The sequence below is a fragment of the Sus scrofa genome, chromosome 6, assembly GCF_054392235.1.
Source record: "Sus scrofa isolate SSC_HxYL_T2T_F1_AM1 chromosome 6, Sscrofa_HxYL_maternal_Yorkshire_Landrace_v2.0, whole genome shotgun sequence".
In the NCBI taxonomy this organism is placed as follows: Eukaryota; Metazoa; Chordata; class Mammalia; order Artiodactyla; family Suidae; genus Sus; species Sus scrofa.
This window is the reverse complement of record NC_139388.1, coordinates 33992116-34010434: the sequence shown is the minus strand read 5'-3', so window position 1 is coordinate 34010434 and position 18319 is coordinate 33992116. Positions and strand designations below refer to the sequence as shown.

General features: G+C 42.0%; 1 protein-coding gene and 1 long non-coding RNA gene across 4 annotated transcripts in view; both read left to right on the top strand.

Moving 5' to 3' along the window:
* Positions 1-18319, top strand: part of LOC110260955 (uncharacterized) — an 83113-nt gene that overhangs the window by 45903 nt on the left and 18891 nt on the right. For 2 of the 3 annotated variants that reach the window (XR_014805909.1, XR_014805908.1), the window contains exon 4: positions 58-1784. The exons of the other annotated variant lie outside the window; for it this stretch is intronic. This is a non-coding gene — a long non-coding RNA (uncharacterized LOC110260955). Of the gene's footprint in view, positions 1-57; positions 1785-18319 lie in introns of those variants that run through there. 3 annotated transcript variants of the gene reach the window in all.
* Positions 8912-9086, top strand: LOC146402294 (large ribosomal subunit protein eL39-like). The gene has a single exon (XM_084960299.1). It carries the CDS (start codon positions 8931-8933, stop codon positions 9084-9086), a length of 156 nt encoding a protein of 51 aa, XP_084816425.1. The 5' UTR covers positions 8912-8930.

Here is an 18319-nt window from a genome sequence, read left to right as displayed (position 1 = left end):
ACAGAGAAGGGAAAGAAATCAAAGAAGCTAATGTATCTTCTCTGTTTGCTCACAAAGAGGACCTCCCTCTGTGTTGCCATCACGGCTTGTTCCACGGGTCCTTGCTGTGCAAATGCACATCAGCTCAGAAAGAAATTTCTCCAAGGAGAAGATAAAGCAGAATCTAGACTTCTCCAAAGGAAGAAAGAGCTGGGAAAGAAAGGACATCCACCAAGAACTGAGGAAGGCAAGGACAGAGGTGGGAGAAAATTAAGCTCCTGGTTCCTGAGGACACTCACGAGTCCTCTGCAGAGGGAGTGTCCAGGCTTATGCACAACCCAAACTCAGGGTAGGTTCCCACCTGTAAGAGGATGGGGGAGGGTGAGTGGGGAAGAGGGGAGGGGGAGCAGAAGGAGCACAGCTGCTCAGGCTCCCCTGACCTCTGTGGGACTGTGGCCCCTGGGGGATGACACAGGACTAAAGAGTATTTGTAAAAGTTTTCAGATCATAAGCTTTGAAGTCAGACTGATGCAGGTTCAAATCCTGGCTCTGCCAGGTACTCACTGTGTGACACTTTGGGTGACAAAGTATCTCTCAGGGCTTCAGCTTTCCCACACCTAGGCTGAGGACAATGTAGGACCTTTCTTGTAGATTTGCTGGGAGAATTAAATAAAGTGACTATGACAATCACAGTGCCTGGAACACAAAACACCCAAGAGATGCTTCTTGGTGTTGATTATTGTCAATGACTGTTATCGGAATGCCACCTCCCTTCATCAACCTCAGGTCGATGGAGGTAGTGTCAGCCGCTGAAGCAAGTCAGTTCTCAACCCCAGATACTAAATGCCCCCTCCTCCTGCCTCCCCCTCTATCACCCCTCCGCCTCCCCCTGAATTCACGGAGAGACTCTGGCTTTCACGCAGAGCTCAGGCTCCTGGTTATTTTTAGACCTGGAACATTCTGTGATTCTTGAAAGAGGACACAGGGTTTTGGTCACCGAACCAGTCCTGGGCCAAGAGTCCAAGATTCGAATTCAAGGCTTGCTTCCTGCTTACCAGGCACCCACACTGAGGTACACACTTTTTCTCTCTGGTCCTCAGTTTCCTCCTCTAGAGAAAGCTGGTAATGACCATCCCACCCACCTCTGGGGCAGGGGCAGATGTGCAGTCCTGACCGAACGAAGGCTTTAGAGTCACATGGATCTTGTTCCAGCCTTGGCTGAACAACTCCCTGATGCCCTGATGATCGCAGGAAAGGTCCTTCCCCTTTCCCCCGCCTCCGTTTCCTTACCAAAATGGGGGTGATGGTGACTCTCTCACGGTTGAATGTGAAGATTCATTGAGTTAGATAACATTTCTGGAGCATGTGTTTCCTGCCAGATGCTTTTCTGCCAGCCTCACAAGTTGAAAGGCTTTCACAGATGAGAAAGCAGAGGCACAGAGAGGTTAGGTGACTGGCCCAAAATCACCCAGCTAGGATTCAACTCCCAACCATCCAGATCCAGTGCCTCCCAGGATGCCCGCAAAGCGCTTAGCACAGTGCCCAGCACATAAAAAGTACTCAATAAACATGAGCTGTCATTACTCCTTTATGGGGTGTCTGTGAAGATGAATGAAACATGTAACTTCAAATACTTGGGAAATTGCAGATACAATAAAAATAGAAGTCAGCAATGTAAATGGTATTCTTATACCAAGGGAGCCTGAAATTATAGTTACCCAGCTGCACCTCCTACCTCTGGGGTGAGCAGATGGAATCCAGCTTGCTGCTGTCTGTTTTTATAAATAAAGTTTTATTGAAACATAGCCATGTCTATTTATTATTGTCTGTAGCAGAAGTGAATGGTTCTGACAGAGACTACATGGCCTGCCAAGCCTTAAATATATACTATTCAGCCGTTTATATATTTAAAAAAAAAAATTTGCCAAATCCTGGCCTAAATCATGTGTTTTAAATAGAGTTTCTCAATAGTTAGAAAATTTGTTCGCTCATCACCATAAGACAAAATGAAGTGGAAAAACTATTGACTTGGGAATCGGAATAAAACAAAAGCAAACACTGGACCCCTCCTGAGCGCTCGCCCCATGCCTGGCAGTAGCTAAGTGTCTGATGTGCTTAACCTCACTTAATCTTAACAAGTCTGTGCAATATGATCCTTCCCGTGTTACAAATGAAGAAACGGAGGCTCAGAGAGGTTAAGTAACTAGCTTAAGGCCACACAGCTGGAACTCGGGGGAGCCAGATCTCAAGAACACATGCAAAGCTCTGCCGTCTCCTAACCCTTTCCTCCTGCCTCTTCCAGGTTTCAGAGCTGGCTTTGTCCCTTTGCAGCCGCTGGCTCGGGTAATGGATGTCTTTGTCAACTCCAGAATATCCCCTCTTATCATTTGCCCTTCCCTTTACTTCACTCTCCTTCTCTTTTCAAAGAAAAAAGGGCAGACCTGCCCCCACCCCAACAGGCAGACACACACACACACACACACACACACACACACACACACACACACACACCCTATGTATTATGGGCCAAGCAGGGTTGGATTAAAGCAATAGAACAGATAGGAAATCAATATGTAAATAAGTAGGGTTTTTTAATTTTTATTTTGCACTTCAAAGTCATTTGGCCAATTGTCAAAATGTCAAGTGTGAGTTTTCACTCCTTTCTTTCTCTCGGCATCCTTCTCATCTTCCTCGCCTTTCTGGGCGTGTGCTGTTTTTGTTGGCCCTGCTCCTGAAGAGGGAGAAATCCATCGGTTTCATTAGCTCTTTGAAAAACGAGGTGGGACCAAGTTGGCGAGGTGACAAGGTCACCAAGAGTCATTTATCATTTTCGATGAGGCATAATGAACTCCTCGAAGCTGGACTCTAATTTAATTGTCTTCTACTTAATTGAGGAGAAGGAAGCCTGTTCCAGGGTACTGACTGAAGGTGTTTTTATTGAAACAGAGACAGTTCTCATTTGTAGCCTGTGGGTGACAGGACAAAAAAAAGAAAAAAAAAAAAAAACTGCTTCTGGTTAAGTGGTCTTGCTCACTCTCTCTCATTCAATGCAATCTCTATTTTGTGTCTAGTGGAGTCTAGATTATCCTCTGCAACCGCTTCTTCCCCTTCCAATAAATAGCACCACCATCCGCCCAGCTGCCCAGATGGAAAAGAAAGGAGTGACCCATGACTCCTTGAACTTGGTAGCCTCAACTAGAAGCCCATCAGCAAGTCCTATCCTCTCCCCTGAAGCTGGTCATTTCTCACCATCCCTGGTGAGAACCTTCCTGATTCAAGCCACCACCAACACTCACCTGAATACCTACAAAACCTCGGTGTTGTCCTGTTTCCACTCTTGAACCTCCCAAGTTCTTTGTCCAGCCAGCTGCCCAAGTGTGGAAAATTTAAAGCAAATAATACCACTTGAATTCATTATCAATAGCTGCAGAACAAATGACTCCAGGATGTAGCATTTTCAAATAAAGAAAAATAAATATTTACAGTCTCACAGTTTCTGAGGCTCAGGAATTTGAAAGCAGCTTAGCTAAGTGGTTCTGATTGAGTCCCTCGTGAAGTTGCAGTCAGGAGGCTGGCTGGGGCAGCTGTCATCTGAAGGCTGGACTGGGGCTGGAGGATCCACTTCTGAGGTGACTCACATCCGTGGCTATGGACTGGAGGCCTCAGGTCCTCACCACATGGACCTCTCCTGAAATGTCCTCATGGCATGTTATCTGGCTTCCTCCAGAGTGGGCGAAGAGAGACAGAGAAAGAGAAAGGCAGAAGCTGCAATGTCTTTTACAGCCTAGCCTCAAAAGTCACACCTGTCCCTTCCACACTGTTACAGATCAGTTTTATTCCATGTGGGAGGATGTGAACACCAGGGGACATGGATCACTGAGTGCCAGCTTGGACACTGGCTCTCAGATGACTCCCTTGCTTCAAACCCTCCAATGGCTTCCTACTGACATTAGAATGAAATCCCAACTTGCTATTATGGTTTGACCAGCCCTGCATGATCTGACCTCCACTGGCCTCTCCCTTACCCACGTGGATCCAGCTGCTGTGACTTTCTGTCCCTCAACCATATACCTGCCTCAGGACCTTTTCGCGTGCAGTTACCTCTGGCTGAAACATTCTTCTTCCAGGTTTTCACATGGCTAGTTCCTTGTCATTCAAGTCTAAAGGCAACTTGTCACCTCCTGAGGAGGTGCCTCTTGGTAGGGTACGTTGAAGGGTACCTTGCCTCTTGGTGAGTAACCTTCCCCTCTCTGATGTCTTTCTGTGCTTTACACAAGAACCTCTAACAAGCAAATAACCCCCCAAAGATAAACAACTCTTGGAACCAAGGAAGACATCCAGAAGCAAGCTCTAAACCCTCAATCCGTAAGAATCTAACCCTTCTTGGCAGGTGGGGGTAGGAGTGTCTCTTGGTATGCATGGGACTCTACACCAATTATATGAGCCAGAATTCAAATCCTGCTTTAACTAAAAAGTCTGCAGTGTTGGAGTTCCCGTTGTGGCTTAGCAGTAACAAACCCAACTCATATCGATAAGGACTTGGGTTCGATCCCTGGCCCCACTCAGTGGGTTAAGGGTCCAGCATTGCCATGAGCCCCAGTGTAGGTTGCAGAAGTGGCTTGGATCTGGTGTGGTTGTGGCTGTGGCCATGGCCCACAACTGCAGCCCTGATTCAACACAGCCTGGGAATTTCCATATGCCGTGGGTACAACCCTAAAAAAAAAAAAAAAAAAAAAAAGTTTATAATCTTAATAGCCCAATATATTACCTCTTTCAATGTTTACAGAGTCATCATATGCAGTCTTACAATAATCCATTACATTTTCTATGTAATTTTATATTAACATGAGTTTTTCTTATCTTAACAACATTTATTGAATACCTGCTATGAACCCAGCACTCTGCTAGTGGCTATGGGGATCCTGAAAAGCATGACATTATGAAGCTCACCATTGTACATTGTCTTGAGAGGCTTAATAGGAGCAAGTCATCTGTGTAATAGAGAAGTGAGGACATTTCCAAGATAAGCAGAGTAAGGTAGGGAGGGGCATTTAAGGGGATATGAAGTTTGAATCCAGGCTTGAAGAGTAATCAAATTTTAAACAGCAGAAGGGAGGAGAGGGTAATGTAAGAAGAAGGACCTGTTCTTGCAAAAGTGAGGAGGCAGACATGGTGAGAAAATAGTGAGATGAGTAGTTTAAATGAAGCTGATGCTGTGTGCATGAAGGTAAATGGTGTAAAAAGATAAAATCCAACTTACAAAGAAAATGATATGTGAAGGTAATTAACTGAATAATATGGCAGTTCCATAAATATTTGTTGAACAAAGGAATGAGACATGGGCAAGAACTAGTCCTTTCCCCAGAGAATATCATTGAGTAATTAGCCTTACAGCCTATGTGCCTCCTCTTAACACCAAGTATAATACTGAGGAAACTGAAAAGTCACATGTTTTCAACCAACCATGTGCTTTGAATCATATAAACAAGTTCTTTCTTTTTTTTTTTTTTACATTTTTTGGGGGAGGGACCACCCAATAGCGCATGAAGTTCCTAGGCCAGGGATCAGATCCCGGCCATAGTTGCAACTACACCCCAGCGGCAGCATGGCAGATCCTTAACCCACTGTGCTGTGCTGAGGATTGAACCTGCATCCCAGCGCTGCAGAGATGCTGCTGATCCTGTTGTGCCACATGGAAACAGGACTCCTCATTTTTTAGTTTTAATTTTAATTTTTGGCCAGAGCATGCAGCAGGACTTGAACCAGGGCTGCAGGGGTGGAGGCACCAAGTCCTAACCACCAGACCACCAGGAGACTCCCCAAAACAAGTACTTTTAAATGTTTTTTTTTCAGCATAGTTCATAAGAACTAAATCCCTTCTACATGCTCAGAACAATGATCAGAGTCCAAAAGAGCTGGTTTCCAAACCTGCGTCAACCCACTTCCTGGTTGAATGACCTGATCAAGGTAAATGACTTTTCTAAGCTCATCTGTGAAATATGGGTAAGAGTATTGATTTTCAGGGCAATTGTGGGGATTCGTTTAGCTAGCATCCATATTTTACAGGCACTCAAATATTAGCTTTCTTTCTCCAAACTTGAGCTTTTATTCTATAAGGCAGATAGTTCAGGTGGAGGAAGGAAATAGGAATAGCAAGAGGTGATGGCTTTGTAAACAGGTATGTGTGATGGACATCGATTATTTAGGCTGCCCAGAAGAGCAGTTCCCCTCATTTCCTGGCTCTGCTCCATGTCCCTATCCTAATAATTCTGGCCTTACTGGCCTTATGGCCAGAATTATTGTGAGAAGACCTTATCCTAAACCAAGTAGGTCCAGTGACAGGGCTCAACTGCTTGGCTACCATCATCATAGCAAAGATAAGCATGTGACACAAACCAGGCCAATGAGAATTCTTCCCTGGGATTTTTGAGCTGGAACCAGGGAGACTGGCTGAGTTTCACTTCCTTTCCTCTGTCATCCCCGACCCTAAAGAGGAGGTAGTTCCACAGTAAGAGAAGGTGTGACTCTTCCCAGGTAGAGCTGCAACAAGACTGAGAGGGACCATCTGAGAAATATTTTGGTTCCAAGTTCCACCTGTGCCAGGGATCCAACCAGCCCTGCCTTCCTTGTATGATGAGTCAAGAAACGTTCCCTTTCTGCCTAAGTAAATTTGAGTTGGGCTTCTGTCACGTGCACCTCAAAGAACCCGACACCAGAATGAAGAAGTTCATGACCTTCTTGTGTCTAAAGAACAATGAAGAGACAAACGTCACTGGAAGAAGAGGTGAATTTTAAGAAATTGGGATATCAGAGCTGAACTTGGAGAAGTGTGACTGCCACCAACAGGGAGTCACTGAGCTTTAGATCATGGAGCAACACGGTGAAAGCTGTCACTTAGGATGAGTAATATGGGGAGGGAGAGTAAGATTCTCTCATGAGTAACTGGAGGTAGGGGCTAGAGGCAGAGAGACTGCCTGGGAGGCTGTTGTAAGAGGAGCAAATTGGATTCCATTTCATCAAACTTCAGCAAGCAAGGAAGAGTCACCAGGCTTCACCTTGTTGCCATCTGAGTACTGAGAGCTGCCTCCACCTTTGGAATTTCACTTGACACTGGCCTCATCAGGAAAAGCTCTATCGTCAGTCACATCAATAATGAGATGTGTAATTAACTCAGATTCCTGCCCCCCAAACACACACGGGGGGGGGGGGGGGGCGGCCATGGGAGGGCTGAGCATATCAAAGGTCATTGTCACAGTCAAAGCTTTTACGGGTGTGTCCTCCTCCAGTGGGTGCCCCACTGACAGCTTGGCTAAAGGAGGCTTAATTTGACAATCCCAACACACTATTGTTAATGACAGGCCATTGTTGTAATTTGCATTTAGTAAATGCGACTTTTTGGCTGTTTGTTCTCCCCAAGCTTCCTCTTCTGGGTTCCTGGACCCCTGTGTTCCTCGAGGGGCAAGTTTCCTTTTCAACACCACAAATACCATCTCTGCTATTGGGACCCAACAGTTAAATAATGTGAAATTGCACTGATGCCAGTGAAATAAAAGTGAGTTTTACAAAACCGAGTTCCTTCCCTGAACATAATAACAGTAAATTTCTAGGGTCCTATAGTGTAATATCCATTAGATTTATTATGTTGCAATTCCCAGTCCCACTAGTTCTGCCTGAGGGTGAGTATATTACATTTCATCACAGTTTCATTTTCTCCTACAGATGAGAAATGGGAATGCGATTGCAGTTATGTAGCATGCATGTGTTAAATCTGATCTCTAATAAAATCAAACACATCACAACTCAAAGCACTTTAGCACAGTGTCGGCAAAATGAAACACCATCTGTCATCATGTAGAGATTGCCTTATTATAACACAAAATCAAACTGCTCAGTGTGAACATTGTTACTTAATAAATGGGTAAATGAAAACTGATAATTATGATCTTATTTATTTTAAATGATTACTTAAAGCCACCAAAAGCGCAACATAATTTGTCAATTAGACACTCTGGACCCCATAACAGCACAGAGAGCAAACACCCCTCAGTAAAAAATGGTAAATAGACTTGGAAACAAACAAAGGAGAGAGACTGAGAGGAACTTTCTAGAATCGCCAGACATGGAGACAAGGAAGGGCACACAAGACTTGAGAAAAACCTGGTCGGTCCTGATCAGGCGGCTGCAGTTTCTGTATCAGAAGCGCCCACTGTGTTCACATGGAAAAAAAAAAAAAAATCAACAGTTTCCAGTGTCCTGGAAGACATGGTGACAGACCGGGTGCCCCAGGGGGAGGTGGTGACACTGCCTTGGTTCCCAGGAGACACATGTAAGGTCATGATGTGGTTTCCACCTCTTGGGTGTAGGAGGTTTTACACTTGGCTTTCATCTTTCATTTGAAAAGAATACTATTCGTCTTGGGTTAGCCACTTCTGAAAACAGATGTGAACATAGGTGGAAAAGACACAATTTGGGAGAGACGGGTAGGAAAGCTGAAGGGAATTAAGAGCACTGACACATGTGAATCCAACACGATGTGGATGAGGGCTCTGCTTTTTTCCTTGGGAAAAAAAAAAGGAAGAAAATGGAAACATCTAAATGACCCGCTGTGATTGTAGATACAAGGCGATGGCTCTTCCTAATGCTTTTACCTATAATCCTGATTATCTGCCCTGATGAAATCACAACCATTCCTGGGATCCTGTGAGAGGTGGCAAGAGTTTACAAGCTCAAGAAGATACAGAAATGCCTCCTGTCCCTGTGCTAAGCAGTTTGATGTGGGGGTACTAGACAGCGATTAACAATTCTGGGGGGAAAAAAAGGAAGGAAGGGAGGAGGGAGGGAGGGAGGGAGGAAGGAAGGAAGGAAGGAAGGAGGGAAGAAAAAGAAAGAAAGAAAGGAAAAAAACTCTTCTCTTCTCCACTATCCATGTGCGGTTCAATTAGTTCCTCGCCATGTCTTCTCACAAGACTTTCAGGATCAAGCGATGCCTGGCCAAGAAGCAAAAGCAGAATTGTCCCCTCCCCCAATGGATTCAAATAAAAACTGGTAATAAAATCAGATACAACACGAAGAGAAGACATTGGATAAGAACCAGGCTGGGTCTATAAGGAGCCTCCGCACATGCGGTGTGCGGTCACTCCCATATCACACTGAAAACAGCACAGCCACTCTTGGCTATATCAGGAAATGGGTTCTCTTTATGTTGCTGTTTCTGTGCAGCACTTTGCCTCAGTAATAAATATGTGAAGGCCTTAAAAAAAAAAAATTCTGGACTCTTCCTTTGGTGTGTCATCCAGTTTTGCAGAGTCTTGCAAATACTGCAAATTCTCTTGGTTCCCAAGAAATTGATGGAGTTTACCGACCTCCCCTAGGTTTCCCAAACTTCCCCTAAGACCTAAAAATCATGTCTTGCATGGCAGGAAAATAAATTGAAACGGAAAAAAAATACAGTCTTTTGCCATCTCACTATGCTCTTCCCCCAAAACTTTATTTATTTTTATCATAATTTATTTTTTATTTCATTAGTTAAAGTTTTATTGACGTGGCGTTGATTTACAAGGTCGGGATCATTTCTGCTGTACCACAAAGTGATTCAGGTAGATGTGTACACACATCCATTCTCTTTCCGATTCTTTTCCCACATAATCACAGAATATTGGGTGGAGTTCTCTGTGCTATACAGCGGGTCCCTGTTGGCCAATTATTCCATATACTTCAGTGGGCATGTGCCAGTCCCAAACCCCGAGTCCACCCGTCCCCTGCCCCACCTGTCCCCTTTGGTAACTGTTAGCTTTTCTTTTCTTTCTTTTTTTTTTTTTCCTTTTCTAAGTTTTTTTTTTTTTTTTTAATACAAGCAGAATTATTTCCTCATTGTTAAACAATCTGAGACTGGCTTTCACCCAATATTTCAATTTTGATATATATTGTCTCTTGGTGGGTATGTGTCACCTGCCACAGAAGATGTTCGAATACATATGAATTTCTTCTCTTAAGGGAAACTCAACACATATGTAGTAAATTAATAGTTGATTATTCACTTCTAAGGGAATTCACAAAAGGAATCCAATCATCTTGTAAGCTCTTTAATAACTTTATAAAACTATCCAATTATGAAAATATTCCATTGAAAAACATATTTATAGATATTTCAAAGATGTATTTATTGGATGAAAAATTGTAGTTTTTAATAACTCTGGCACCTTTCATACAGTCTTCCTTATAGGACTGCTTTTGTCTCTGCTTCCAGTTCTTACTTCCAAAAAATACCATATAACACATCTCAGGGGTAGAAATATGGTGAGACAAAGCAGTCTTTTTTTTTTTCCCATGATGTTTGATGCTTTTATTTATATTTCCCTAAATACTGTCGTATAACAATGCCTTTTTTTCATTTAAAATGATTTTAATTTTTCCATTATAGCTGGTTTACTGTGTTCTGTCAATTTTCTACTGTACAGCAGGTGACCCAGTTACACATACATGTATATATTCTTTTTTCTCACATTATCCTGCTCCATCATAAGTGACTAGATATAGTTCCCAGTGCTATACAGCAGGATCTCATTGCTTATTCATTCCAAAAGCAATAGTTTGCATTTATTAACCCCAAATTCCCAATCCATCCCAATCCATCCCACTCCCTCCCCTTCCCCCTTGATAACCACCAGTCTGTTCTCCAGGTCCATGATTTTCTTTTCTGTGGAAAGTTTCATTTGTGCCATATATTAGATTCCAGATATAAGTGATATCATACGGTATTTTTCTTTCTCTTCTGACTTGCTTCACTTAGTATGAGAGTCTCTAGATTCATCTATGTTGCTGCAAATGCCATTATTTTGTTTTTCTTTTATGGCCGAGTAGTATTCCATTGTGTATATATACCACATCTTCTTAATCCAATCATCTGTCAATGGACATTTGGGTTGTTTCCATGTCTTGGCTATTGTGAATAGAGCTGCAATGAATATGCGGGTTGCATGTGTCATTTTCAAGGAAAGTTTTGTCTGGATATATGCCCAAGAGTGGGATTGCTGGGTCATATGGTAGTTCTATGTATAGTTTTCTAAGGTAGCTCCATACTGTTTTCCATAGTGGTTGTACCAGTTTACATTCCCACCAACTGGTAACTGTAAGTTTTTCCAAGTCTGTGAATCTATTTCTATTCTGCAAATAAGTTCATACGTATCCTTTTTTTAGATTTCACATATATAAGTGACATCATATGATGTTTGTCTTTCACTATCTGCCTAACTTCCCTTCGTATGATAAGCTCTGGTTCCATCCATGTTGCTGCAAATGGTATTAGTTCATTCTTTTTATGGCTGAGTAATATTCCATTGTGTATACGTACCACATCTTCTTTATCCATTCATCAGTTGATGGACATTTAGGTGCTTCTGTCTTGGCTGTTGTAAATAGTGTTGCAATGGTCATTGGAGTGCATGTGTCTTTTTGAGTTATAGATGCCCAGGGTTGGAATTACTAGATCATATGGTATTTCTGTTTTTAGTTTTTTGAGGCATCTCCATACCTAACTTTTAGACTTGAGACCTGGAGGGTGGCTGGAACTATTAATATGCACATATCAATAATTAATAGTGAGTGTATTTTCTCTTATGTGGGAGAAACTCTGCTGTGAGAGAAAAAGAAGGAACTCAACACAAAGAGAGAAGTAGAGACAAGAAATATCGCAGCTATTTGACACCAAAAGCAAAGGCAACAAAGGCAAAAATAAACAAAGTGGGACTACATCAAACTAAAAAGCTTCTGGGAGTCCCCGTCGTGGCGCAGTGGTTAATGAATCTGACTAGGAGCCATGAGGTTGCAGGTTCAATCCTTGACCTCGCTCAGTGGGTTAAGGACCTGGCAGTGCTGTGAGCTATGGTGTAGGTCGCAAATACTGCTTGCATCCTGCATTGCTGTGGCTGTGGTGCAGGCTGGCGGCTACAGCTCCGATTAGACCCTAGCCTGGGAACCTCCATATGCCGTGAGTGCAGCCCTAGAAAACGAAGAAGAAGAAAATAACCTCTTGAATGGAAGAAAATATTTGCAAATCTTATATCCGATAAGGGCTTGTATCCAAAGTATATGAAGAACCCAGGCAACTTAATAGCAAAAAAACAAACCAAAAAAATGATTTAAAAGTGGGCAGAGGATGTGAATAGACATTTTTCTAAAGAAGACACAGAGATGGGCAACAGGTACATGAAAAGATGCTCAAGGTCACTAATCATCGGGGACATGCAAGCCAAAACCATGATGAGATATCACCTGAGTTTATTAGAATGGCTCTTATTAAAAAGACAGGAAATATGTGTTGGCAAAGATATGGGAAAAAGGGAACCCTAATTCATTGTTGGTGGGAACATAAATTGGTGCAGCAATGTGGAAAACAGTATGGAGATTCCTCAAAAAAATTAAAAATAGAACTATGATATGTTCCAGCAATTCCACTTCTAGGTATTTATCTAAAGGAAATAAAAACACTATCTCAAAAAGATAGATGCCCTCCTATGTTCAGTGCAGCATTATTTACAATAGCCAAGCTATAGAAATAGCCTAAGTGTCCGTCAATGGATGAATGAATAATAAGTATTATACAGTCATAAAAAGAAATGAAATCCTCACAACATTGTAAATCAACTATACTACCATTTAAGAAGAAAAAGAATGAAATCCTGCTATTTGTGACAACATGGGTAAACCCTGAGGGCATTATGCTAAGTGAATAAGTCAGATAGAGAAAGACAAATATTGTATGGTCTCACTCACAGGTGGAATCTAAAACAAAACAAAACACCAAGCTCGTAGATACAGAGAACAGAGTGGGGATTGCCAGAGGCAGGGTGGTGGGTGGAGAGGCAATACAGGTGAAGGGAATCAAAAGGTACAAACTTCCAGCTAAAAATAAATAAGTCCTGTGGGTATGACGTATAGCATCGTGACTGTAGTTAATAATACTGCATTGTAAATCTGAACGTTCTTAAGAGAGTTACTCTTAAAAGTTCTCATCACAAGACAAAAAAAAGTTCTATAATTATGTATGGTGATGGATGTTAACTAGACTTACTGGGGTGATAAGTTTGAAATATACAGTCATCCCTATATATCTGTGGGGGATTGGTTCCAGATACCAAAATCCATGGATGCTTAAGTCCCTTATATAAAATGGCATAGTATTTGCATATACCCTACGCACATCCTCCTGTACATTTAAAATCAACTCTAGATGACTTATAATACCTAATACAATGTAAATGCTATGTAAAGAGTTGTAAATACCATGTAAATGCTATGTAAATAGTTACTGGCATGTGGCAAATTCAAATTTTGTGCTTTGGAACTTTCTGGACTTTTTTTCCTGAATATTTTAATTTGCAGTTTGTTGAATCCGAGGACGTAGAACCCATAGATACTGGATACCAGGGTTGACTGTATACAAATAGCCAATCATTACTTTGTACACCTGAAACTAATGTCATGTTTTGTGTCAACTCTGCCTCCAATTTGAAAGAAAGATTGTACCCATATTTGAGCTGCTGGTTTCTACTGTTTCTTAGGCCCAAATACAACTTGTCTTTAGGTTCTGAGAGTCACTCAAGTATCTTTTACAACAATTTCCTTTTTCACTTGAGCCAAATCAAATTGAGGTCTATTTTATTTTATTTTTATTTTACTATTTTAGTTTAGCGCTTTATTTTATTTTATTTTATTTTATTTATTTTTGTCTTTTGTCCTTTTAGGGCCACACCCGCAGCATATAGAGGTTCCCAGGCTAGGGGTCTAACTGGAGCTGCAGCTGCCAGCCTATGCCAGAGCCACAGCAATGCCAGATCTGAGTCATGTCTGCAACCTACACCACAGCTCATGGCAACACCAGATCCTTAACCCACTGAGTGAGGCCAGGGATCAAACCCACAACCTCATGGTTCCTAGTCGGATTTGTTTCTGCTGCGCCACAATGGGAACTCTTTTATTTTATTTTATTTTATTTTATTTTATTTTATTTTATTTTATTTTATTTTATTTATTTTATTTTTCGGCTGCGCCCACAACACATGGAAATTCACTGGCCAAGGATCAAAGCTGCACCACAGCAGCAATCCAAGCCACTGCAGCAACAATGCCAGATCCTTAACCCCCTGAGCCATAAGAGAATGCCAGGTTCTATATGAATAAAGACTGTCTTAGCTAATACAACAGTGCTAGTAATAATTCACAACTTTCTGATCTCTACCAGCCTAAATTTTGCATGTTCTAGGACATGTTTCTCCTCCAGGGAGTGTCTTCATAGTTGCTCCGCAGATAAGAGTGCTGGATTCCACCAAACGCAAATCTAAACAAGGCCTTGATTTCTGCCTTTTAGACGTTTCCACAGGATGCCAAAATCATTGATTCATTTGATCAATTCAGCAAACAACCTGTCAATAAACTTTAAAAAAAAAGAGAGAGAAGTTGCCCAGTTGGTTCATTGAACAGACCTTGTTGAGTAGCTTCAAAACTATGTTGGTGAAACAGAGATTTGCCTGAGTTACAACACATCCAAAACTTCATAGGATAAAAGGGGAGAGAGCTCTGCCTTCTGGGAGCTGTTCTTCTGTTTCCCTCGTTGGTTCAAAGCACAGAAAGGAAACACTTGTCGTGGACTCTCTCTAGTACCTAAGGGTGTCAGCCAACATGTCCCTTTCATCTGGGATCGTGTCTACCAAAACCCAGGAGAAGTTCAAGGCAATTTTAAAGCATCCAAGAAAACACTGGACATTTGGAGGAACCTTGGCGTTTCGGGCCTCTTACCCATTTTCCCATGAAAATCAAGTGGACGTATAACACTAATGAAAGGATGAGTACTATAGTACTTTTCCCGTTGCAACTGATTGAAAAACAAAACTCAAATGGTCTTCAGCCAAAGCGGGGAGGAAAGGAGCTCTAGGAACTGGAAATCTGGGAGGCGGGGACTCAGCTGCACTAAAGTGTAGACAGCTTGACACCCACCCACTCCCACTCCCTCCCCAGCTCCAGCAGATGGCTCTAGGATGTGGTCCCTTCCTCTCTCCCTCTCGGCGCTCTGCTTTTCTCTGCGCTGACTTTACCAATACTCAGATGTTCTTCATGCGGTGATTCCAGACCTGCTCAAGTGAGCATCCTCAGAGCTCCGAACCTGGCAGAAAGAGAGTTCTCTTCTCCTCCAATGGTTCAACAAAAGCACACAACTCAAATACCAGGGGACACATTTGGGTCAAATGTTCATCCTAAATCATTGTGGGGGAGGGGAGCTGGATTGAGGTGGGCAGAGTGGCTTCCCCCTCAAAATCAGAACTGTTACTGAAAGGAGTGACTTTTAGGCCGGCAAAAATAACATATGTCCCCTACGATTGTGTTACCTGGGTCCAGGCTCCCTGGTACCTATCTCTTCTTCACACCTGGAGTCAGTTGACCTACGTCTCTGGGCTCCGCTGGCCACAGGCCTGACTTCAGGCACAGGTGGTTTAAGAAGTTTCATGCTGGAGTTCCCGCTGTTGCTCAGCAGGTTAAGAACTCAACTAGTATCCATGAGGATGAGGGTTGGATCCCTGGCCTTGCTCAGTGGGTTAAGGATCGGGTGTTGCTGCAAGCCATGGCATAGGTTGCAGATGCAGCCTCAGATCCAGAGTTGCCGTGGCTGTGGCGTGGGCTGGTAGCTGCAGCACTAAGTCGACCCCTAGCCTGGGGACATCTATATGCCATAGGTACAGCCTTAAAGAGTGAAAAAAAAAAAAAAAGGAAGCTTCACACTATCATCCCAAAACTTTGCCTCAAGTAACTCTTCCTAGTTTTCTAGCTCTGTCTCCACTTTATATCCAGGGATTCTTTTCTTGTTCCCTAGACCTTCTTGTCTTGGCTTTGGGGATAAACTCTGAGATTTTGCCAACCAGTAAATTTTTTAATGCTTTGGAGATCAGCCTATGCTTGCCAAGGTTTAATTTCACCAAAGACAAGCCAAGAGCAACTGCCACTTACTATTTCCATCATTTTATAATATAAAGGTCATTTTACCTTAAAAAAAAAAGGAGAAAGATAAATTAAGAGTTTGAGATTATCATATACACACTACTATATATAAAATAGTAAACCACAAGAACTAACTATGTAGCACAGGGAACAATACTCAATATCTTATAATAACCTATAATGGAAAAGAATTTGAAAGAGAATATACATATGTGTGTGTGTGTGTGTGTGTGTGTGTGTGTGTGTGTGTATAACTGAATCACTTTGCTATATACTTAAAACTAGTACAACATGGTAAATTGGCTGTACTTTAATGTTTTAAGAAAAGGAAAAAGAAAATATTCCCAAATAATCTCTGTTCTAAAAGCTTGTTTCTTTTGCTTTATTAGAAAAACTCATAGCTTGTCCTTCTTTCCATCTTGCTCCAGCCTGGTGAAAGCTTCATCATAGATCAGCACAAGTTTCAGATGCATGTTTGTGCACCTGCAGGGACCCTCCCCGCCCTGACGTTGCAGATCTTTAGTTCCTTGACAACTTTCTGAGCCTCAGTATCTCCATCCAACAAAGGGGCACAATGAAACTGCCTCCACATACCATGATCATTATAAATGGGAAATGAAAAAATGGTTATAGTAGGGCTCTAAAAAAAGAATAGATTAAGTAAGGTCCCTTCTTTTAAAATCCTTTATATGTTCCAGGCAGAATCAAGGCTGCAAATATGGATCTCCCAACTTTTTCTCTAACTCTCCTGCCTTGGCTGGTTTAATTTAGACACTGAACATTAGTTTAACAAAGTGCTTTCATGTTTATTATATTGGATTAGCAAATTATAAGCTATCATATGAGGCTTTCGAGAACACCCAGACAAATGGCCTGCATACAGGGAACCTTCGTAGACTCACCATATGGGCTTCATTTATTAAAGCTTTGGACCCCGAGCTTGGGGAGAGCCAACCTCTTTACAGAGAGACTCCTGAGGATTGGTTGCTAGGAAGCTACAAAAGCTAGTGTTTTTAATGAGATTTAAAGTATCATAAATTATATATTATTTTCTGCACTTAGGACATTCATAGCTCTTTGGTTTATTTTGTATTTCATTTTGCATTGGTGACATATAATCCTTTACATACAAAATGCCTTGCATAAGAATTCCCTCAGAAATCAGAGCAAAATTACATTTCAAAATTATTTTTTTTCTCCCTAAAAAAAAGTTCACATTTCTTGGTCTCCTCCCTGTGGGTCCAAGGCAGGCAATTGCTAAGAATTTATTTTCTCCAGCTTAAAAAAAAATTAATCCCAGCCTTTACCAATAATAATTACTCAAGTGAATACTCTGAGTTGAGTCTGGAGCTGCTGTTAATAAGAATTCTCATAATTCCATTTTCTGATGAGAGTTAATGTGGGTTCTGTGGGTTTAATTCCACAGATAATTATGGAGGCAGTATTTAAAAAGCCTGTTTAGTCTGTATCCTTCCTTAACTCCCTTCAGTTTTCAACATTAAATAAAGAGGCAACCATTCCACAAAAGAAATTCAAGAACTATTTGGTTTAACTGCCCATTTTTAAGGAGGAGAGTCATTATGCAAATACGGTGCCCAGAATTGGCTGGTGGAGGCTGGCTCTGTCCCATCTGCATAATAAAAGGCAGCCCCTGGTGGGTCACAAAGGGCCAGGGGCATATTTCTGCAGAGAGTGGACACCATAGGGCAAATTAAGAGAGTTTTCTATTAGAGTTCCCTGGCGGCTCAGTGGGTTAAGGAACCAGCATTGTCAATCCTGTGGTGCAGGTTCAATCCCTAGCCGCAGAACTTCCTCATGTCTCAAGCATGAACAAAAAAGTGGGGGAGAGTTTTTAATCAAGAAATTGTTTTGATCAGAGAACCTTTGTGAAATGAGATTTTTAATGTCTTTGGAAAGCAATGGTCCCTGAGAAACACATGTTTTCTTTTTTGCTTTCCCTTTGTAAATTTTCTTCTCCATCACAAGCTTCTCACATAAAGCAGCTTTCAGGAGCATATCTGTGATTTAATTTAGGAGGCTGTATTTTTCACTTAAAAAAAAAATCAAAGGCTCTAACGAGGTACAGTTAGTCAATTCCAGCAAAGCTTTAGGAAGAGGTATAAATTGAGACGTGGGGAGATCTAGGAAGAAACAGTGGATGCGACCATCAACAATCAGATTCAGGACCTTGAGGCCCAGACCTTCCTGGAACATTGAAAGTCATCTTTGTCTTGTCTTCACACTAGCCTGGTCTCTCTCTACGCCGCATAATCTTCCCTCCTCTTCCTGAGCAAAGGCATTTGGTGGAACAGACTCTACCTGCTTCAGGGTCCTGTTCTCCACATTTGATTGC